General features: G+C 40.7%; 1 protein-coding gene across 2 annotated transcripts; it reads left to right on the top strand.

Moving 5' to 3' along the window:
- Positions 1–1874: 1874 nt before the first annotated feature.
- On the top strand, positions 1875–22253 carry mical1 (microtubule associated monooxygenase, calponin and LIM domain containing 1). Of its 2 annotated transcripts, XM_023393054.2 has the most exons (25): positions 1875–2031; positions 2559–2640; positions 5334–5645; positions 6530–6737; positions 7957–8064; positions 8200–8295; positions 8501–8656; positions 9307–9407; positions 9678–9935; positions 10849–10964; positions 11921–12047; positions 12320–12398; positions 12620–12767; positions 13397–13587; positions 14627–14733; positions 15038–15100; positions 15188–15437; positions 15841–15908; positions 16199–17006; positions 17141–17274; positions 17374–17487; positions 18269–18362; positions 19001–19094; positions 19393–19466; positions 20842–22253. In XM_023393054.2, exons 3-25 carry the CDS (start codon positions 5388–5390, stop codon positions 21033–21035), a joined length of 3846 nt encoding a protein of 1281 aa, XP_023248822.1. In that variant the 5' UTR covers positions 1875–2031; positions 2559–2640; positions 5334–5387; the 3' UTR covers positions 21036–22253. The 2 variants fall into 2 exon arrangements, with proteins under 2 accessions (XP_023248822.1, XP_023248823.1); XM_023393055.2 differs by lacking the exon at positions 2559–2640 and having other exon boundaries at positions 1886–2031.
- The last annotated feature ends 1512 nt before the right edge of the window (positions 22254–23765 follow it).

The raw sequence follows: 23765 nt of genomic DNA, 5'->3' as shown, positions 1-23765 counted from the left end.
TGTTCAGGTGAATCATTAAAACTGTGATCAAAGGTCAATACAAGTGCTAGACACACTTTTTTACTTTCATTATTGCTACACCAGTTGAAAAAAAAATCTCATTGAGTGTGAGAGTTTTTAGCAGATTTTTCCCACATTCAGCTGCAGTTTCAATGATGTTAGGACCAAAATCAACAATAATCTTAAAATAAAAAGGCAACTCAACCAAAACCATGAAGGAACTATAATGTATAGAGAATGAAAGAAAATTTGAGCAGAAAGTCACTCATGTATACTTGCTGCATTTTATTTTAATGCTTTTTATTGGCCTTTTTTTGTCGCCTGTGTCTGAAACTATATCTGTGAAATGTGCTGTACAAATTAACTTTACTTTACTTTACTTATATTTAATTTTTTTCAACTGATATCAGGTTCTGTGTGTAAAATCTTAATCTGCAGAGTAACCAGTAGCTACAGCTGTCAAATAAGTTTAGTGGAGTAAAGAGTACAATATTTACTAGTAGAAGTATAAAGATGCAGAAGAACATAAGTAAAGTGCAGTTACCTCAAAACTGTTTACACTGTATTTTTTTTTAGGGGGGGGGGCTTGTGGAGATGCCCAGTCCTCTTAAACAGCTCAAAATAACATACCAATTCATTATATGACAACGTGTTTCAGCAGTCAGACACGAGCTCTGTTTGAGGTTGCAGAGACACCAGCTGTAAAAGATGGTTAAATAAAGTAAATGTTCCTCAGCTCTGTGTCTGTGACTGGTGCCGACAGGACTTTTGACTCAGCTCACTCCTCCCATATCCTGAGTTTGTTGGAGGTTGGTAACAGTTAGGTTACAGTTATAGGAAGTTGATTTCACAATCATTATTCAGGCAGCAAATGATCTTTTGAAGTAATCATAATCAATTCATCATTCAGTCTACAAAGTGTCAGAAAAGAAATGCCAGTCATAGAGTCCCCAGGTGACATTATGATGTAATTGTGAAGCACTTGTACTTTACTGAGTATGTTCATTTTCTCCTGCTTTATATTTCTATTCCACCACGTTTAAGAAGAAAATACAGTGAGTTGTTAAAGATTAAATAAACAGAGTCACTTCTCCCCAAAAAACAGTGTCTGGTCGACGCCCTGGGTCACATATCAGATGTCTTTGAGTTGTTGCAGTTCTACCAAAGAGACATTTCCTTTCTAAACCTCTCAATGGTTCCAGTTGAATAACTGTGATAAAACGATCCAATATTTCACCAGAAAACGCATAGATTAGAGAATAGTCAAAATAAATAAATAAATAAATAGATACATTTTTGTTTCTTTTCTTTTCAAACTGACTAATAATCTCATGACCACTTAGATTTATTTTATGACTGCTTACCCCTCTGTGGGAAACCACTGGACTACTATAAAGAGTAGTAGGCTAGTGGTTAAACTAGCTCCTCCTCAACCAAACTACAACAGTAAAATGCATTGATGCATTAGTATTAACAAGCTAATAGTGTAATATATAACAATATGTCAGTCACAGGGGACATTTTACCGCTGAATGAATACTTTTACTTTGATACTCTAAGTTCATTTTGTTGATAATACTACTGTGAATGAGTAAAGGTGAGTAAATGTACTAAGTCACTTTCCACCGTTAGTCTTATGATGCTGATGATGATCATGATTAATATTATTGTTGTGATTATTATTATTATTAGTAGTAGTAGTAGTAGAAGTATTGTAAATATCAGTATATTTGGAGAAGCAATATGCTCATTAGTATGTATTTGTGATTGTGCCACACCCATGATACCCTCAGAGAGCTACCATCACATAACACAGCCACCTACCCCCTGGTCACGTGCGGTGTTCTCGCTCTGTCTGTAACGTTAGAGAAAGTCCCGGAAGAGGCTCTCTACTACTCTTGCTGTGTGCGCGCAGGGCACAGGTGAGCTAGCGCTTTACCTGTAAACAAAGGAGAAGAAAGAGACACACATGGAAACGAAACCCGGGATACAGTTTCCCAGATACCAGCTCCCAACATTAGTTCAAAGCCGGTAAGTTCGCTCATATTTGACTTGTAAGGAAAGATTTTTGTGTGTCGTGTCTTTTGTTTTTTGTTTTTTTTTACTGTGCAGCGACACTCTTGTTATTTTGTGTGTCTTAAAGTTTGTGTAGCCTAAAGATGTGTTGCTGCTCTCTGGTAACATTGAGTGTGTGTGTTTTTCTATATAGTTCACTTCCAATGTAAAAGACATGAATGAGTGAATTCATTTGTTTGTGTTCTGCGGCTCTGTGTTTTCTCTCCTGTAGCATTTGTGTGTTTTAAATCTGGATGCTAGCACAGCCTACTTTGGCACTGCAGCTCACTCAGTACCACACCTTCCTCTTCATGCATCAGCTTCCTATCATTGTGAGCTCTGAGGCTCTGGTTTAATGCCTCAGTACAAACCATGGATGCCTGTTAGGGCAGATAAGTTCAGGAAATGACATGTATTTCTTTTTTTCCCCCCTCGCCTCTCTTTCTCTTCCCCTCATTTTCTCCTCTCTCTCTCTCTCTCTGTCTCGGTCCAAAACCTGCCAGGCTGGAGATCAGTGTTTGATCCAACATCCTGATACACACAGCGTTGCCAGGCACACTCCGCAGAGCTTACACATGTAATAAGGTGGGTCAATCCAATCCAATCCACCAGCTCTGAGGAAAATCAGGTCAATTCACCTTTAAATCCTGCTTGTTTCTGTCCCATCCTGTCCAATGCATTCCTGCTTAAACTCGCATCTTCCTTAGAATTGCTTAACACAAGTCAGATGATCAGATGATCATGACTCGCTCACTGTTTGTATGTGTTTGTGTGTTTACCTTTGCCACAGATGGCCCTTAATTCAGCATGACTATCTTCAAATATATCTAATAGTGTCACAAACCATGGGAAACAAGTTTGTGCTTCTGTGTTTTTCTTTTGTAATGCTACATCTTTCAAGCTGGTTAGCACATAAAAAATAGCACAGAGTATAAATACAGCAGAGTAAAAATACAGCAACCTCCTTGAGAATTAGATAAAAGTGTCAAGATGATCGTCTGAGTTATTTTTAGTTTTGACAAGCTGTCTTGTCTTCACAGGCCTATTTTTTTTATTATTTTATTTTTTTTCATGGGCACCATGGCTCCATTTACAGCCTGTGGACTTTTACCTTGATGCAAGTTTGATTAATCATTTCAAACCAAAGGTAACTCAGCATGTCAGGAGGCTTATTTGGGACAAAAGTGGGACTTAAATCATTTTATATATAATTATCCTGGTTTATGTTCATCTGAGCTGTAGATTTCATGTTGAAGCCATTGTGTTAAGTAAGAATCATTTGGGTCTTGTATTGGGTATACAACATATACAACAGGGTGGAAAGCAGCAATGCACACAGGCAGAGAGGGAAGGTTTTTAGTTTTTTGTCATGTTGTTTCCAAAGGTTTTGTCACCATGATGTTCTTTTTCAGTGAATATATATATAGACAGTCAGTGGTAAAAAATGAAGGAGGGATATCAGTCTTAATAACATCAACCATCAGGTTCACACACACACACAGAGACACACACACACACACACACACACACACACACAGACACACACAAGCTGAGTCATGCACACATGTTGCAGTGGTCTGTGACTGTAATTATAGACTTTGCGTCTCAGGTGGAGGGTTAAAGCTGCAGAATCGGTAGCAGGGGGGAAGAATCACTTTGAGGTTAATGTCAGGAAGTGATGCATGAGTATTTGCTACAGGAAATGTCAGCTACATCTCCTTCACACTCGGTGAACTGTGAAACTTTACTGTGTGTGCAAGTTTGTGCATTTCACGGTGCTAAGTGTTATGTGGTAAATGTGTATATTGTGTGAACAGTGCTTTAAGAAGGTGCTTTTATTGTTTGAACATGATATTGACTTAAATGATTAGCGTCTTACCTGTGGTGCCTGTAGTTTTTGAAATTAACCCACCTAAAGTAAATGATACAAATAGATTTTGAGTTGTGAGCTCACATTGAATGCTAATACAATTGACGTAAAAGATAGGTGTTCATCAGCTTTCACTGTTGTTTTACAAATATTTCTTGCTCTAACTAGGGCTGCAACAATTTGTTGATTAATTGAAGAAAATGACATTGGGCAACAGTGGGGTACACCCAGGGACATACAGAGACAAACCTAGGGGAAAATTGAGTCACCAGTTAACCTAAACCTGTATGTCTCTGGACTGTGAGAGGAAGCTGGAGGACCTGGAGAAAACTCACGCGTATGTGCGTGAGTTGATGAATCTATTTAGTCTTTTTTTTTTTTTTTTTTCCAAAAATCCCAAATCAATTCCCTTTTTCCATCTTGGTATGATAAAGCTATGAATACATCATCTTGGCTATGTGGAATTATAACAGGGTTTAGCCTTAATGATGAACTCAGAAAATAATCAGCAGATTAATCAATAATAAAAATAATCATTTGTTGCAGCCCAAGTTCTAACTTAGTCATTTCAGGCAAATTCTGCTTAAAAACTAACAAAATTAGTTAATGAAGACTTTATCCTGCACTTGTGTTTAGAGCTGTGGTGATTAGTGCATATGCCAGGAAATGAAGTCAGCTGCAGCTGTTTTAGTATCACTTTGTAGTTGGATCCAGGTTCTCAAATGTGAGAATCTTTGGACAAAGCACAACATTTGAAGCCTTCACCTGGGACCAAGGTGAATTTTGACAGGCATCATGTTGTGTAGACCAATGTCTCTCTGCTTATATTTGCCATATTACGACTCTTATGAATATTGTATGATATTTTAGTAATATTGGATATTAATTTCAATCAGCCCTAGGTAGTATGCATTTTTTTATGTTCCTTTGAGGTGATACACAACAGTTATTTCAGTTCAAACGTATTGAAAAAGCAGTCATCTCACTGTGTGTTTCAGCCATATGTTTCTGTTAAACTGTCTACTGTGGCCTACTGAGACTAATGACATGCACACATCCTGAGGCCGTGTGTGAGAATGACACATCAGCTGTGGGCGGATTGTTCACTGTGAAGCAGTCGTAAAAAACACAAGATATGGAAAGCTACAGAAACAACTGTGAGGAAGTTAGTAATGACTCAGCTAACCAGTTGACAAAAATAGTCTTCAGTATTTAAACATCTGGACTATAATTAGAAAGCATGACAACAGCACAGTAGGTAGAAGACTGGACCGTGGCTATAAATGAAAACGACAAGAGCAACAACGACTTTGTAACCCTTTGATCATTTACAGTAAACCTATCCCCACAGCCCAGTCGTTTCCAGATAGGAAGTGCTAATACCATGATATAACCTCCTCTTTCACAGTTACCTATCAAACCCAGCGACCACAGGACAGGAGTTCCCCCGTCATCCTCCACTATGGCGAGCCAGGACCCTGTCAGTCCTTCACATGCTACGTTCGACCTCTTCGTCCATGCCCAGAGCTGTAAGGAGGTGAAGCACCACTTTGCTGAGCTCTGCATGCAACTAGACATCAACCCTGAAGATTTCAGAACCTTTTACATCAAGTTAAAGGAGAGACTGAACTACTGGAAGGCCAAAGCGCTGTGGACAAAGCTGGACAAAAGAGCGTCTCACGCAGATTACCAGCAAGGAAAAGCCTGCACGAAAAACAAGGTACTGGCAACCAGTGATTCTCTGCTTTTTATGTATTTTCAAAGGATGTGGACAGTAAGTTTGGACTGTTTATTGCTGCCTTTTTAGTTTTAAAATATTTGACATAATTCTTGTTATTGCCATGATAGTTAGACATACAGAGAATTAGCCTTTGATTAAGTTAAGTCAGTGAGACAGTTGATCACAGGTACATTAAACTCAGAACAAGTTCCTTTTAGTAGCTGGAAGTTTCAATCATATCACATGACCTTCATCAACAGAGAAGTTTTCATTTATGTGAATTTATTTGCATTTTTAAAAATTTTTTTTTACAATGACAATGTGCCACAATGTTCAGCTACTTCTAAACAGGAACAGTGGAAAACAATAAAACTGAATACCTCTGAATTATTTGGAAAGTCGATCCGATATAAATATAATAAGTATTGGTACAAATAGCAGCCGCCAACAACTCTAAAGATCAACTTTAAAAGTCTAAAAAATTTTTGTTGCAGTTTCAATCGAGACAATCTCATTAAAACATGAGCTTTAATTGTGAAAGGTCTATGGATCCATTTTTGTCTGTGCATAATGCATTTTTATTTTTTGATGAGGATTTTTTGGGGGATTCGCTGCTGATCAGATTCATGTTCATTTCCAGCATTTTTAAAGGATACCTCAGTACCTGTTTTATTGTCAGACAAAGATTTGACCTTGAGGACTTTTTTGAAGTCTAAACCAACACATGGCTCAATTTTAACGTCACACTAATTTGCCCTACAGGAGGATATACTGTGAAAACATGTAGTAGATGTCTTCATTCTTTGATTGGCATCGTATCATCCACGCTGGCTGTATTTCTAATTTCCTCCTCCTCTCTCTCTCTCTCTCTCTCTCTCTCTCAGTGTCTTGTGTTGGGTGCTGGACCATGTGGGCTGAGAACGGCCATCGAGCTGTCCCTGCTGGGAGCTCAGGTGGTGGTGTTGGAGAAGAGAGAGGCTTTTACCAGGAACAACGTCCTCCACCTGTGGCCCTACACCATCTGCGACCTCCGTGGGCTCGGAGCCAAGAAGTTCTATGGCAAATTCTGTACAGGCTCTCTGGATCACATCAGTGAGTGACTAATGATGGTGTCCTTTACGTCAGCCAGCTCTGGTGTTTTTCACAGCTCCCATCAGTGAAATTATTAGTTGATTAAATCCACCAGTAGATCAGCAGAAAACACAACTTCTCTGCAACTTATGTTTTATTCTAATGTCAGCATGTAAGTGTCTGATCAGGGCGAGGTGTGGGGGTCAGTTATTAGAGAGTGAGAGATATATGACATGTCAAATAGTTTGAGAAAATATGAAAAGGATTGAATAACCTTATTGCATTAACAGGGCCGTTACAGGACCCCACCCTCCTTTATGAATTTGGTCTTTTGGAGCCTTACAACATATGTGATATGTTGTATGACGGAGACTAAGGTTTCAACCACCTCATTGTGATTCACCTCGTGGGCCCTGGTGTGGTTTGTAACACATAAACTTTAACCCTTCCCTCAAGGCCTTTTGCAATTACACAAGGACTACTGCGGGAATATCATGGGAAACACCTCTATCATCTGGCATCAAACATCGTCCCTCCAAACATTACTGAACTTTGGACATGAGCAGGATCAACAACATTTTTAATTGATTAATAGTTTATTATCAAGCACAATATTTTCTCAAATGTAACACTTTCTCTTTATACTTCTATTCTGGTTTGGACTGTTGTTGTTGACAAAACAAGCAAACTGAAGACATCACACTGGGCTCTGGGAAATTGTGATGGTTTTGTCCCTCTATTTTCTGCCATTTTGGGTAACTCTTTAATATAGGTCTCCCTATTTAGCATTTATAAGCAGTATATTAACATTTCATAAATATTTACAACACACAGCAAATTTCAAACCCAGAGAAATAAGTGATTTAAATCAAGGTAATATCTTTTTCATTTGGTTTCCTGTCAATGGCGTCATGTCCCCTATGCGCAAGCCTTAGTGTTGTGGTTGTCTGCCAGAGGCATCAAAGTTGTCAGAGAAACACAGTTTTTTTAATGTGAAACTACTTTATTCAGTGTTTTACTGGCTTTAATCATTGGCTTGACGTGTTTTGGAGAGGAGGACACCTCTGTGGATAAAGTTTTAAAGCCTCAGCTGTAATTAGATTACTCAAAAAATAAACGACAGATTAATAAACTATGAAAAAAATAGTAGCAGCCCTCCCTGTTTGCACAACTGACTGCATGTCTGGGATCTTGGTTTTCTCACACACATTTCCAATGAAATATACATGTGTGTTTGCAGGCATTCGTCAGCTGCAGCTGGTTTTATTGAAAGTGTCTCTTCTCCTCGGGGTAGAGGTTCACACTGGAGTGGAGTTCCAGGGCCTGATCGAGCCCTCAGGAGACAACGGTACTTACATTTACATCCCTCTCCATACTAGATCTGCTCATCATCATATGTTGTTTGTATGAACCAGAAGTATGTAAAGCAGTAAAAGTTGTTATGAAATCAGCTGCACATAAAAGTTTGATACGTTTCTGGCAGGTTGGATGGCCAAGCTGCAGCCCGGGTCTCATCCTGCTTCAACCTTCCAGTTTGATGTCTTCATCTCTGCTGGAGGAGGCAGGTTTGTCCCTGATGGTGAGACAAACACACACATGAGTGCTTCAGTAGCTTCTGCTCCCACTGCTGCAATAGGTGGCACATTCAGCTGTAGTTACACATTTTGCAAGGCCTGGCTTACACATGACGGTCACAGAAGCACAAACTTCCTGCAGCAGTCTTATTCAATGTGTGCGCCTTGTTCAGCCCAGTTTCCTCTTTTGCTTCTTTCTAAAACTCTCAGGTTTTAAGCACAAGGAGCTGAGAGGCAAGCTTGCCATCGGCATCACAGCCAACTTCATCAACAGAAACACGGCTGCCGAGGCCCAAGTAGCAGAGATCAGCGGTGTCGCACGCATCTACAACCAGAAGTTCTTCCAAGATCTGCTCACTGAGACCGGTAGGAATCTACAGTCACGTTCATCTGAATGTAGGAGGACATGTTGGTTTGCAGTGATGCAGCTGTTTTTCTGTATTTCAGTATACTGTTTAAAACATGAAGCAAGAGGAAATCAGTTGCTTCAGATGAGCTTGAAGTGAGAAAATGTATTATGAAGTAAAGTCACCATGAATCGTAACATTTTTAATTCTGTTTTTTTTTTTCTTGGTGAACACAACCCTCAAGGCTTTAAAATGAACTTTCACACTGTCAGATTGGGTGCAACGTGAAACGTGAAAAAAACGCAACCTTGCTGTTAATCTGTTTTCCAATCCTTAGTTCATTTCCTGTGACAGCATTAACTGATGATCCACCCTTCCTCTCTACATCTACTGCACCTTTGTTTTGAACAAACCTTACTATTAAGAGCCACCTTTACATCCCTGCTCACACTCATTCTCATGATCATATTTTACTCACCTCCCATTGTCCAAGTCCTCATCTACTTCCCCATCCTAAAACCAGTAGAAACATAAAAGCAAACAAGCTGATAATATAGGAAAATATCACACTTACTGTCAGCTTTCCTGATTCTCCCACTCTCCTACACTGGTCTCTCTCACTCTCTGTATGTATGCCCACCAAGCTCTCTTTCCCTTTTTCTATTCCAGGTATTGATTTGGAGAACATTGTCTACTATAAGGACGCCACCCACTACTTTGTCATGACTGCCAAGAAGAAGAGCTTGCTGAAGAAGGGGGTCATTAAACAGGTGAGAGCAACACATCCATTACAGCGGAAAAGTTTGATTCTTATTGGCACTGGCTACGTTCCCAGCCAGTAAAGGAAAAGAAACAAACTGGACGGATGAGACGGCCATGCAGGTGCTCCAGTGTGACGAGATAAACTGTCAGTCATCTGCTTTTCTTCTGCAGCCTGGCGAAATAGCTAATGCAGCAGTATATGAGTATATGACATGTCACTCAGCATCAGAAAAGGTGCCATGACTCATCAGACGAACCTTCTCCTTGTGTCTCTACAGGACTACAGTGATGCAGAGAAGCTACTGGCTCCAGCAAATGTAGACTATGAGGCTTTGTACAGCTTCGCCCATGATGCTGCCTACTTCTCCACAGGCGGAAAACTGCCTGACCTCCAGTTTGTTGAGAACCAACCTGGCCGGCCAGACGCGGCCATGTTCGACTTCACCTGCATGCACCGTGCTGAGAACGCCTCGCTTGTCAGGGAGAGGAGGGGGAAGAAATTGTTGATGGCTCTTGTTGGAGATTGCCTGGTGGAGGTAGGGAACAATGCTTTTCATCTAGTTCACATAAAGCCAAGCTAACGCTGTGGCTCCAGGGATGGCAACGTTGCTTGGTCCAGACTGAAATAGCTCAACATTTACTGGATGGATTGCCATTAAGTTTAGTCCAGATATTCATTGTCCCCAGAGAAAATTAATCTAAAACCTTGACTTCTAATGATTCCCTGAGTTTTCATGTAGCACAACCAGCTAGCTGGTTATTTCATGTATCCAGTGAAATATTCCAGCATCTACAAGATAAATGGCACAAACTGTTGTGGATTCATGGTTCCCAGATAAAGTATCCTATGAATTTGATGATCCCCCGACTTTGTTTTCTTTTCTGAAACCATGGCGTTGATGTTTGTGATTTTCAGTGAAATATCTTGACAACTTTTCTAATAAATTGTCAGGACATTTGGTCAGGTATAGACATTCATGTTCCCCTCAAGAGGAACCATAATTACTTGCAACATCATTCGGTCTAAATATTAATTTGTTCAATACTTGATGAATAAACATCTGCACAGCTAATAACATTCCCATCGGCCTCAGTTGAGCTTTGTTTAGTGCTAATTAGCAAATGCTGGCATGCTAACACACTAAACTAAGACGGGGAACATGGAAAACATTGGAAATATTATTAGCATTCAGCTCAAAGCTCCACATCAAAGAGCAGCTCACAGACCTTTTGCTCTGTTGACGTAAAGACAATGCTGTTTAGAAACTGGATAAGCGTAGAGTTTGTGGGGAGAGCCAGGCAGCTGTTTCTTTTTCAGTCCTGTAAGTATTAATAAATGAGGTGCATCCTAGTGTGATAATCACTCGTTGTATGAAATGTGTCTGCTCCATTTAATTGCGAGATTATCTTAATGTGCTACAATGAGTTCTTATGCTCCGTTCTCTGCAGCCGTTCTGGCCTCTGGGAACAGGCATAGCCCGCGGGTTTCTAGCTGCTTTTGACACAGCGTGGATGGTTAGAAGCTGGGGCATGGGGGTCCCACATCTCAAGGTCGTGGCTGAGAGGTGAGCAGGCTTCATACACTTACTAAGCAGTACACGATACTGACAAGCAAATTTCATGTTTTCATTACAAGCAATATCATGAGAAACACACCAGGTTTCAAGATGGAGCTTTTTCATCTTTCTTTACTGCTTTATTTCTCTTCCCACCTGCCTGGACTGACAGTATAAACCACAGGTTCTATCGCTAGTACAATATTTGTTTTTAGTTAAACTAAAATAAGGATTTAGACATTTAGAATTGTTTATGGTTTGCCTTGAAAGCACAAAATAAAGTATTAAAATAAACTGCCAAAACAGATCAGTATGCCTGCGGATCTCCTCATCAGCAACACCTCCCACCCTGAGATAATTAATATCATAAATAGTCGTTTTGATTGCATAGATGTTAATTATTTCAACATGATTCCTTTATGTGACAAGAATAAAACTATTTGAGTCCAGCTTGGGCCCTTGGCTGCATGTCATTCCCTCTCTCCCCTGACCTTCCTGTCTATCTCTACTGTTGCTATAAAATAAAGCAGAAATGTCAAATAATAATCTTTGAAAAAAAGAATAAAACAATGATTCTTCTGGTGTTTGGGAAAAAAATATATTTTTTACCCATAAAAACATGATGATTCTGAGCTTTTGATATTTACTAAACAAGACTTTACTGAAAAGTTTCGAGAATTTGATCAGATAAACTTATTATGGGAAACCTGACAACTGTACAGAGTACAATGTTGGGAGCCTATCTTGTTATTTTCAATCATAATATTCATATAATCTGAAGTCAAAAAGATGACTTGTTGAGTAATCTCAAAACTCACCAGTAACATCACTTTCCTTATTGGTGTCAGTTTCCTTTTCAGTATTGTTTTACGTTTCAGTGCACCTCTGTGTTTCAATGTGTGGAACAACTTGGCTCTGGTTTTTCCTCTGAAACACTCTGCTCTCATTTCTTCACAAATGTACAGAGAAAGTGTGTACCAGCTCCTGTCTCAGACCACACCAGAAAACACCAGCAAAAACTACGCTGGTTACAGCATCGACCCCAAAACACGGTATCAGAGGGTCAACCTCTCATCCATCCATAGCAACCAGGTCAGGACTGTTATCCTTTATTTACTCAACAGAGAATTTAAATCAGAGTCTTTTTAATCATCACAAAGGTCGTTCAGGGACGGAGATAACACTCGAGTTGACTGGCCTCTGTTGTAAGGAAATAAATATTTTTTACAGCAAAGAAAAAAAACAACCTATATTGATCAGTTCTGGGCCTTGACAGTGATTTCCACACACAGTATAACAGTTATTGAAAGGGTTAATTTGTTTAGTCTGTGATGTATTGACTAATCTACCTGTCACTTAATTAGGTGCAGCACCTGTATGATGTTGATAAATCCCGCCCATCGAGCAAGAAACAGAGGGACAAGTGGTCTCACATGCGTCAAGGTCAGCTGGTCTTCACTGTGCAGGCCGTCGGGTCTGTGTGGTGGTTACTGGGGTTATTCTTTCACTTTAGATTCTGCTGTGTTCAGTAAAGTATAAAGCACTTTGTGGCCAACACTAAAAACAATATAAATATTTACATATCACAGATGGAAGTTTTTGTGAGTGTGAAACCACAAAAAGGTTGTAGAGTATTGTCTGATAAACTGTGTTTGCCCTCTCAGATTCGATTGGTGGATTTGAAGAGCTGTTGAAATGGTGCCAGAACCACACCGCAGATTATACGAATGTGAATGTAAAAGATTTCACCCAGTCCTGGAGGTCCGGGCTGGCTCTGTGCGCCCTGATCCACCACTTCAGGCCTAAGCTCATGTGAGTGGCTGCGTTGACGGTAGCTTGGTATTCAACTGACAACATACACTAATGAGACAGGATGCTGAATAATTATGTAGTGCTGTTAATTTGACCCAGTTCTTGGAAAGAAATATGCATCACATATTTGCATTTTACTCATTTTGCCTAGTAAAATCTAGTTAAAACCTAGTGAAGCAAACAGTAACCAAAAGCTAATATAATGATCACCTCTCTAATTAATACTGTAGAACAGAGGTTATTGCATTAGTTATCAGAAGGAGATCGTGTTAATTAGCCTATAGGTTTGTGGTTTGGTTAAAATGATACAGTAGTTTTGGGGAATTTTACTGTTTTTCCCAGAGTCAGATATTAATAAAATCTTTAGGGCAGACCTTTTTTATATATTTGGTTTAGTCAAGTTAGTCAAACAGCAGTTTTAGGCTATCTTGGCTGAATTATTGCGTGTTTATGGGATCAAATAACATAATCAAGATCCCACTGGCATCCAGGAATTGAGTGAAACAAAGTAAGTAAACTAAGGTGGGGTTAGGGGCCTTTTTTCAAGGTTTGTCTGAGGGGAGTCCCACAGTCTCAGACTGTGAAAACCCCTGCTGTAGAACAATCCCTCCTTTCTAATTCCTCCTCAGTGACATGTCCTCCCTGGATGAGTCCAGCGCTGTTCACAACAACCAACTGGCCTTCAGCATCTTGGAGAAGGAGCTGGGCATCCCACCCGTCATGTCTGCCAGTGACTTGGCCAACAGTGGTCAGATAGACAAGTTGTCCATGGTTTCCTACCTCACCCAGGTCCAGAAAGCCTTCGCTGTGCCGACAAAAGGTAAAATTTGGGCCTGTGTTATTTGTTTGGGTTAAAAAAGTACAAAAGCAAAATTGAAAAGCCAAAAAAGCACTTTACAGCACTCCACAGTTAATGGTTTCATTAATTATGTCACTTTAAAGCTATTTATGTTCTGATATATTTCTATTACAGACAGCAGCATCAAACTTACATAACTCGGTTGCTTAGACACTGCAAAGCATTAGCATCACCTTAAAAGGGTCAGGTGTCCTCCCACTGAAATGTATTTGGTGTTGAGAGGTGATCAAATCACTGCTGTCTCTTTAAGAGCATGTTACCCAGAATTCATTGGGCTTAAGTGGCTAGTGCTGTTGTTCAGAGCCAGCCTCTACTGGTCGAACTGCTCTCCTGCACTAAACCAGCCCAGCAGCAGCAGCAGCAGCAGGCGGAGCTAACAGACACGGTGTGGAGCAGGCTTATCAGGGTCTGATGGGACTAGCTCTAGTCTCTTGAAGAGGATCTACTATTCCTGCTCCGAAGGAGGATTTTCTCGTGGCTGTTTGCGGCAGAGGTATTTTTACTGTCTTTGTGGCATGAGGAGTTTGTGCAGCGTAGATGTGAGCCCAGGAGGCACTGAATGAGCTGTAGTGGGTGTGATCTATACGCTCTCCGTGTCTGTGATGCTGTGCTGCTGCTCAGCTTGGGGATCCGCTGACTGATGTGCAGGCAGCAGGAGGGAGCTGTCACTCTCCGCTAACCTTATCTGAATGATGAAAGAGTGGGAGTGGTAGTCAGAGAAGGATCTGAAGAGTTTTTATGTGGATTGACAGGTTAAATTCAGCTTCTGCTGCTGTGACACTACAGAATATACAAGTAAGAGGGATTATTCATATGTCTGACTGAGTATTGAATGTAAATATACCTAGGAGATATTAAAAAAGTTGCAATTAGAATATTTTAAGCAGCTGTGTAGAAAGCTGCAAGCAGGCCAACGTTCAGATGTCTTTAGGTTTTCTGTCCAGTGTCATGTTAAGATAAACTGAATTTGGTGTGTGTGACATTTTTCTATTGGCTGCAGACCCTGCAGGCTTCCTGCCGTCGTCCAAGCCTCTGACTCTCTCCCAGACACAGTCAGCTGTCTTCTTCCTGAACAAGCTGAAGCACAACTCTCTGCAAAGGCGCAAGGTACGCCCACTGTGACTGGAGTTCACTGTTTACACAGCACCGAGAAATGTTTGATAAAGATATTTTCAAACACACTGGCATGTTGGCTGGAGCTCATGTCTGGGCCTTCAGTCTGTGATTCTTGTGCTGTCGGTGACTCGCGTGTCTTTTTCGTCTGTTATTTCTCTCTTTCGGGTCAAAATGTTAGACGGGCTTCTAGCTAGACGTTAAAATGGTCTAATCAGGTTTGTTTGTGACTGTTCTCCACATAATAAACATAATCAGGTCACATGATAGTTAATAGTTTTCATGATTTTTTTTGCAGGAAAAGTTGGCAGCAGAGAAACAAGCAAGAGTAAGAGAGACGAGGATGGGAGATGAGGACAGTGTGAGTTGTGTTTTCTACTAATTCTGCTCATTTAATTTTGTTGTTGTTTTACTGACTATAATTCTGCCTTGTGACCTTTTCCCTTAGATGCCGCCGCCTTCTGTGTCCCCTGAGGTCAGTCTTAGACCTGATTCTGCTCAAGAGCCTGAACCTGAACCTGAACCTGGTGCTGGTGGGTCAATGACAAACAGTGAGGAGTGCTACTTTTGCGGTCAGAGGGTCTACGTGTTGGAGCGCATCAGTGCTGAGGGCAAGTTCTTCCATCGGAGCTGCTTCACCTGCCACCAGTGCGGCATCACGCTCAGACTGGTGGGATACACCTTTGACCAGACCACAGGTGAGCACTGTCATATAATATATCCTTTGCTAATCTAGCCGTACTCAGAAGCACCTGTATTTCTGATTTCAACAGCTATCACACCTGTGGGATAAGGTGCTCTTTCAAAGCCAGGATAAGATTTACTGCAATACATGAAGCACCAGTGTTTATTTATTTATTTGTGCAGTTAATAATTTGCACCGGGACCCTTTTTAAAGGAGTTCCCATTTAGACCAAGAGGAGATTAATCATTTAAGAAAACAGCAGGGTTTTTTTCTTCTTCTGCTTCTTCTTCTTCTTCTTCTTCTTCTGCTTCTTCTTCTTCTTCTCCTTCTTCTTCTCCTTCTTCTTATCATCGACACTCACTACTTTCTGAAATTTCAACCCCTTTTTATTGTTTTCATCTGTGACGTCCCCTCAGGGAGATTTTACTGTGAGCTGCACTCTGAAGAGCTGGAGCTGGGAAACGGGGCTGAGACATCTTGTAAGGTGGGTCACTGAACAGAACAGATCTAAAGCATTCTGTTGCTTCCTGCTCCAGACTCCATGTTGAGTCCTTGTGTTCCTTGTGTTACACAATCTTCTGTTGCATGATGCATCATCCTTCTGGTGCCTGGTCCGATGTCAGCAGCCGGCACGATGGCAGCAGTTAGACACCACTAACGAGAGTGTTTGTTTAAAAACATATGCAAGCTGTGGATGAGTTCATATTAAACAGTGATCTATTTTTTTTCTTTTCGTTTTTTTAAATATTTTTTCAATGCTTTTTCTGTATTCAGGATAGTAAAGAAATTCACAAAGAAGAGAATGGGGTTTCCAGTGATGATTTTACACTGTCTCCATCGGACGAGGAGTATGAGCACACTTTGGACTGTGTTCCCTCTTCGCACACAAAGTCACACTCCCCCGATGGACAGGACCAGCGCATACTTGAATCCACAGAAGAGTCCCAAGAACCAGAAACTTCCTCAGATCCTCCATCTAAGACGGATGTAGCAGCTCCCGCTGAGGGGGAGTTACAGGAGCTTCCATCCATAATTCCCTACCCTGTCCCCAAGCCACGCCTCTCTCGGCAGACTACACCCAGCCCTCAGCCCTCCCCTCCAATAGCAAAACCTCGCATGGTCCACCTTTTTAACCCCTCGACTCTAGAAGATCACTCATCTCCGACCGCTCCGAACGAGATCTCTAAAGTGGCTCCAGACTCCCGTCCTAAGCAGTCGCTGCGGAAGCTCCAGCTGACTGACGAGGAGAAAAGCCAGCTGGTGAATCTTCAGAGTTTCAGCGCCGACTCGGACTCTGAGACTCCCGGTGGGTCCTCATCCTGCTCGTCTTCCTCAGCAACAGCAGGAGGTCCGAGCCCTCCCAAACCAGAGGGCCTGGATGGGCAAGAAGAGGAAGGCTACTGGAGCGGCAGCACTGCTAGTCACATCAGGGAGAAGAGGAATCGACGCTGCTTCAGGAGGAAAGAAATGCCAAGCGGACAGACCAGAGTACGATCCAAGTTTTCCCCCTGGAATCTCTCTTCCCCGAGGATCAGCAGAGACACCCGGCTCAGTGTCCTCATTAATCATCCAGGGAGAGTGGGTAAGGACTCGTCTTCTCTTTGATCTCGAGGAAAAAAAAAAATAGTTCCAGGGAAGAAAATGTTTGCTGTGGTGTTTCTGAGTCAGTCTGGGTTCATTGTGATGCTTATTACAACCTATTTTTTTTATGTACAGAAACAACATTCAGACATGTTCACAGCACCTCAGAAGAGGGAGCTGATGGAGACGACGATGATGATGACGACGACGACGACGACGATGACGATGAGATGTTTGAACGAGATGATATTGACTTATATGATGAGAAAGTAAGGAGAGGAATGGATCTGATGTTTTCATTTTACATGATGAAGAGCAGCTACATATTTACCTGCATTGCACTCCCACTGATGATGCATCACCTGTAGTTTCAGACTGTGCCATCAGACCCTGTGGAGGCTGAGAAGCTGGAGCTGATGAAGATGAGGACGCTGGAACGACGAGCCAAGATGAGCGAACTACAGCGATTGCGCAACGCACAGGTCAGTGTCTCTCTCACAGAATTACAGTGTCATGTTTTTTGGTCAGTGGCTTCTTCAGCTTCACTCAATAGCTCTTAGATTTGTGAACATTGAGGTTAAATGTCCCGGCTTCTTCTATTTTTAGAATTTTTGCATATTTTGAAAGTTATAATCCTTATGATTTCTCTCCGCGTTGACTTGAAGACACCTGATGTTACCATGGTAACAACAACTTTGGTCTAATACTTCAAGCCCCAGCACTCAGGGCGCAGCAAACTCTCCTTGAGCAGCTAGTTTGTCAGAAATACAACAGGAGAGAAGCTGGTGAATCAGTTCACAGCACAAACAAACAAACAAACTCGAGTTGATCAATAATCAGCCTTTTCCCATCATGGAACAACCATGGCCTGATTTCATGTGATGATTTTAATGTGAAGCAGCAGCAGGAAAAGTTCGGTTTGATATGGTGTAAAGAGAGTGAATTGTGAGGCTGATATCAATGATGATAAATTCACAAACAGTAACGCTGGATTACATGCTGCATCATTTTCTGTTAACCTCTTGTGTGTGAATGCAATTTTAATTCTGTGTGGGAATGGCAGAATCCAGCGCTAATACACTGTAAAGTACTATATAGAGAGGTAATTATTGAATGTAAATACATTCAACTGATACTGCAGAACAAATACAGACCATAAATAGTATCCAAATGGGGTTTGATTTCATATAAATTTCACAGATTATAATTTAAGTGTGTGTTTGCTCGAGTGCCTTTCTAACTCCTTGTTTTTGTGGGTTAAAGTCAATCCAGAGGAGACTGGAGGAGATCGAGGTGACCTTCAAGGAGCTGGAAGTGAAAGGTGTAGTTCTGGAGCAAAGTCTGCGAGGAGAAGATGGTAAGTTTATATATCCATATAAATAATATTAACAACAGACCCACATTTTCTAATTCCCGATATAATAAAAGCTCCTTGTTTTCATTTTATTCTATTTTTAATTAAAAAATACCCTCATGTTTTTAAGAGCAGATCAGCTTAAACTGATTTTCACACAGATTTTGTACCCCATGTTAATGGATGTCCTACTGCCAGAAGACTATTGCTAACTACTGTAGTTGGTAGAAAATGAGGTCCTCTCTCTCCTGGCTAATAGAAAATCAAGAGAACAATGTACAAGGGTCCAAATCACCTGCTGCTGATTTTAGAGGGAGAGTACTAGAAATACTTTAACTAAAAAATACAGTACATGTATGTGGTTTAATGTGGTTAAAATGGTAAACTCTGAATCTTGTAAGTTAGCTGAATTTGAACAGCTTCCAGCAATCACTAATATATACATATCAGCCTAAGGGCACCCAGTTTCTCTGCAGACACTGGATGTTATGTCACATGCAGCACATACAACAATATCCTGTTCCCATACACTGATACAGAATTTCCATACAAGCCTCTCTTCCTCTTTCTCTTTTTAAATATTTACATACAAATATAACATCACTCACAGACACCCCAACACTGAATTCTTCCTCTTCCAGACAGTAGCGGTTCTCCTGACATGATCGAGCATTGGATCCAACTCGTGCACGAGAAGAACGCACTGGTCTCTGAGGAGTCTGACCTCATGGTGGCGTAAGTGTGCACCTTACATTGGCTCGCTTGTAAATTCAAAGATACATAGTAAAATCCCATGTAGTCACACTGGGAATACAACACAGCTTTTATGGATAGGAGAACATACACAGTAGTCAGAAGGTCCATAACATCAGACTTCCACATCGAAACACTGTGCTGCTTGTTCCCACCATGGTACCAACCAGTCGTCTTCCTTACAGTCAGGCTCTATTTGTCATATGGCCTCGTAGTGACCTGCAGCTAAAGCAAGATGCAATGTTGACATGGCTCAGCTGATGTTTGTTTTTTCTCTTAGGTCTCGACAGCTGGAACTGGAAGACAAGCAGAGCATGTTGGAGTTGGAGCTCAGGAAATACATGGAGCTGAATGGTGTGCACACATGGAAACATTTGTTGTTGACGTTGTTGTTGTTGACTTGAACTGGCCTATTGATTTTGATGCAGCTCAAGCTAGCAGCCCAACTGAATATAGTCAGTGCATTTTAAAAACACACTGTATTTCCATGAATATGAAACAGTATCTGTTTATGGAAATTAGATTCAAAGGGGGGTGTATTATATTCAAAGACTAGACAATTGTTCATTCTCAACATCAGATATTCTTTTTGAACTGGCTCCTAGAGAGAGTGTTGCATTATGGGATGTTTGTTGTTTGTGTAAATGTTGCAAGGCAAGTGAATTTCTTGTCATTTAGCGTTGGTCATCCCTTAAAGGACAGGTTCACATTTTCTCAGGTCTGTCTTAAAACAATACTCACATGATCATGTGTCCACATAAACGCCTCAATCCTCAAAACCCCATTGTAAAGCTAATTGGAGACTTAGCAGTCGAAAAAAATGGGTATTTTCAAAAGATGTTGACATATATTTCTGCACACTTTGTGATTTCTTTATGGCCAGGAGGAGCGATTAAAGTGACCACCAGTGTTTTCAGTGTACGTATGTGCATATGAGTATTGTGTTTAAAAGAGGCTTGTTAATCCATCCTTTAAAATGTGTAGGAGGCCCTGTTTCACCTCCTGAGTCTTCTGATGGCTTCTTTCAAGGGGTTTTGCTGCTTTGGAGGAAATAAGTTCCTGACAAGTAAAAACAAGTATCTCTGGGAAACGTTCCCATCAGGACTAATCTTAAATTGCTTTGTATCTTCCAGGTGTTAGAAAAGGCTGGGTCATCTTATAGTCAGGCTTAATTTCATTTTTAATTCAAACCTGCAGTAACTAATTATTTTGGCCACTTGGGGGTAGCAGAAAACAATTTGTGAACACAACAGAATACTTTATCATCATCTTTTTAAGATGGTATGACAAACTTATTAGAAAATAGTTACTTATCTACAATTCCAGCTGTTATGGAGTAACATCAGCATTAATTTAGAGTGTCTTTTAGCTCTGTTTTTTGGTCTCTACCAATTCCTGAGGGAAACATGTGGCTCTTCAGCCGCTAAATGCTCCAGCAGGTCAATAACTGTCTGAGCAGGTCGTGTACAGTGGGTTTTTTTAGAGCTGTTTAGCTGAAAGCAGCTGCTGTCTGCTGTGGCTGAAAATGAATGAAAGCAGTGAGAGTTAACCAAATCAGTGAAGTTGCAGGACAGATAAACAATGAGCTGAAACTTTCTAAAACTGTGAGCAGCTGCAGATTCAGATTCAGATTCAGGAGCGACCCCTCTCACATTGTCATGGATACGTTGTTTTTGTAAATATATTGATTATATCTGCTTTAAAGTGTGCACATGTGTTTGTCTGGCAGACAAGACAGCAGAGCAGCAGGCAGAAGAGGAGCGAGTCCTGCACCAGATGATCGAGGTGGTGGACATGAGGGATTCTCTGGTGTCATTTCTGGAGGAGAAGAGGCTGAAGGAGATCAGCGAGGAGCAAGAGGCCTTCTCCATTAAGGAGGCCAAACGGCACTCGAAGGCAGGAGCTCAGGTTCACTGGGCATAAAGCTTACACTCACACACACACACACACACACACACACACACACACACACACACACACACACACACACACACACACGCTCAGCATGAACCTGTATGTACTGCACGGTAGATGCTCGCACATCTACTGTGTGTGAGATTTGCTGCTTTCAGACTTGGAACCTGAAACTTTTGCAAAGCCAAAGATGATACGGCATCGTTGTGGAGGGTGACCCACCACGAGCGGTCCCTCAGCGATTAGGATTAAGAGTTCAGGCTTACGGGCTGGAGGTTGAATGAATATCACTTGCAAAACCAGCCCCTAGAGGGAGACATAAACCTTGAGATCTGAGACTTTGAGTTGAAGTGTCCAACAACTCTCTGACTAAGCCCTGCCTGCTGTGAAAGTGGAGTCACAGCAACAAACCCCACACGAAAAAAGGATCTGTAGTGTCTGTTGCACTATTGAACAACCACCACACAGCGGGTAATCGTTACCCACTCTTGGACTTGGCCTGGTTTGGTCATGACATGTGACTTGAGTGCAAAGCAGCATTAAATTACAGCAGTGGGAAAATGCAGTTGCTGGCTTTGGAGCCTTACAGATAGATCTAGGTTTGATGTTCATGATTTTACTTGTCATCATGAATAGGTACTATTGTACACAAAGACATAATATTACATATCATAATTCTATGTTTGGTATTTATATACTGAATAGAAATATGATGAAGGTTAAAAAAAAATAAGAGGTAGTTAAAATATTAGTATTATTATATACAGTAAAATTCAAGTATTCATTACTTTTGTTTCTTATCCAGTTTTCCGTTTTGAATGTCGATGAATTTTGTAGCACTTCCTGCTGTTCACCACGTCCTCTCCTGACAGCACGTTGGATAGTTAATCTCAGGGGTTGCTAGTTCAGTCCTCTAGGATCAGAGTTAGGCTTTTCACTGATGGCCTTCAACAGTCGGCTGCTTTTTAAGTGCTGGTGTAATATATGAACATGTGGGATTCTGGGGGTGAATGGAAAAAGAGACCTAACTAGGTTCATCTATTTATAAACCGCTATCATTTATCATTCGCAGGTGTTCCTATTCATGTGCTGGCAGATTAGCCAAAATCAAGACAAAGACCAGTATGTTGTTAGAGAAAAGGAGCCTTATATATTCATTGTTCTGCTGCCATTTTGTGCCACCTGGGCAGAACTTCACAGTATATCAAATAAAGATCATGCACTTTGGTGTTTTAGTTTTGATGTTTCTGATAATACAATGAACTCCTCAGAGGTGCCTGTTATTGCTAAGTGTTTTGCATGTTTAGTGAGTGTCTGTGTAGCCATAAACTTGGTCATGCAGTACAGTAGACTATAGTTGTACAAAGGGTTTGACTGCCCCTGCTGTTCTAACTTCCAACATCTAGGGTGCACAGTTGTCCCTCTAGATTGCCCGTAAACAATAAGAACATGAACACTGGAGAAACTCCTGAGCTCATAAAAGGTGGGAGAAACAGAGTAGCAAAACCACAATATAATAGTATCCCACTACAAGTAACATTCATTCATAATTTTACTTTATGTAAAAGTAGAGAAGTAATGTTAGCAAAATATAACAGAGCATTAACAGCTGTTTACTCACCAGTCTAAGAGGTACAGAGGTGGAAAAAAGGAAACCACATTCAGTGGTAAGAGAAAACTTACTAATATCTCCTTCGGGGGGGGGGGGGCAAATTGTAAAGTACTTTGGATAACAGCACTATACGAATTCATTAATATTGGATCATTATTATTATTGATGTACTAATGCAGTTGTTTTCAAAGTCTGAGACTGTGGACCTCCCCTCAGACAAACCTCACCCCACGGTAGTTTACGTGCTTTGTTTTGCTCAATTCCTGGATGCCTGTGGGATCGTGATTGTTATTTGATCCCACAGACACTCAACAATTGAGCTGAGGTGGCCAAATACTGCTGTTTGACATAACTTGAGACAAAACCAAATACATTAAAAAAAAAAAAAAGGGCTGTCCTAAGGTTTTTATTAGTTTCTGACTCTGGGAAAGTGGGAAAAAATGTAAAATTCCCCAAAGCCTCTGTATCTCTGAACTATCTCTTTAACATTTAGTCTAATTTACTTGATCTCTTTTCTTTTTCATAACTAACATACTAACTTGTAATATTTTTTCCCTTCCATTCACTGAGCCTCCCCTTGGAGCCCCCCTGGTGAGGACCACCTCCCACTTCGATAACCTCTGTATTAATGTATAAGCAGAATTTTTAATATTGTAGCTGGTCGAGATGGAGCTAATGTAAACAACTCTACGTACTAGAGGGTTGTTTGTTCTATAAAAACACATCTTTTATCTTCTTTAATTAGATTATATGTTTTATATTTAAAATCTTAATCTGCATTAAAAAACTACAATAGTTCCCTCTGACATGCATATACAAAATAGAAAAAAGCAAAAAATAGAAATACTCAACTAAAGTACAAGTACCTCTAAACTATACTAGTAAAGTAGAACTAAAGTATATTCGTTAAGTAAATGCACTTGCATCTTAAATCCTGCAAAATTAAATGATTTGAATGCAGGTTTGTTGGGTCCAGATTTGATCTTTTTTCTCTTCTAAGGGTGTTGGTAAATAAATAAAACGGAAAAACTAAATCCGGCAATTTTAAAAATCAACATTTCAAAAAGAAAGCTGAGGTCAGATGCTACTCATGCTCACACAGCCACGTCAGCCTCTCATTCACCTGT

Source organism: Seriola lalandi, unplaced genomic scaffold, assembly GCF_002814215.2.
Source record: "Seriola lalandi dorsalis isolate HSWRI2012SDOR001 ecotype SW California unplaced genomic scaffold, Sedor1 jcf7180002054927, whole genome shotgun sequence".
Classification (NCBI taxonomy): domain Eukaryota; kingdom Metazoa; phylum Chordata; class Actinopteri; order Carangiformes; family Carangidae; genus Seriola; species Seriola lalandi.
This window is presented reverse-complemented; position numbering and strand designations above follow the sequence as displayed.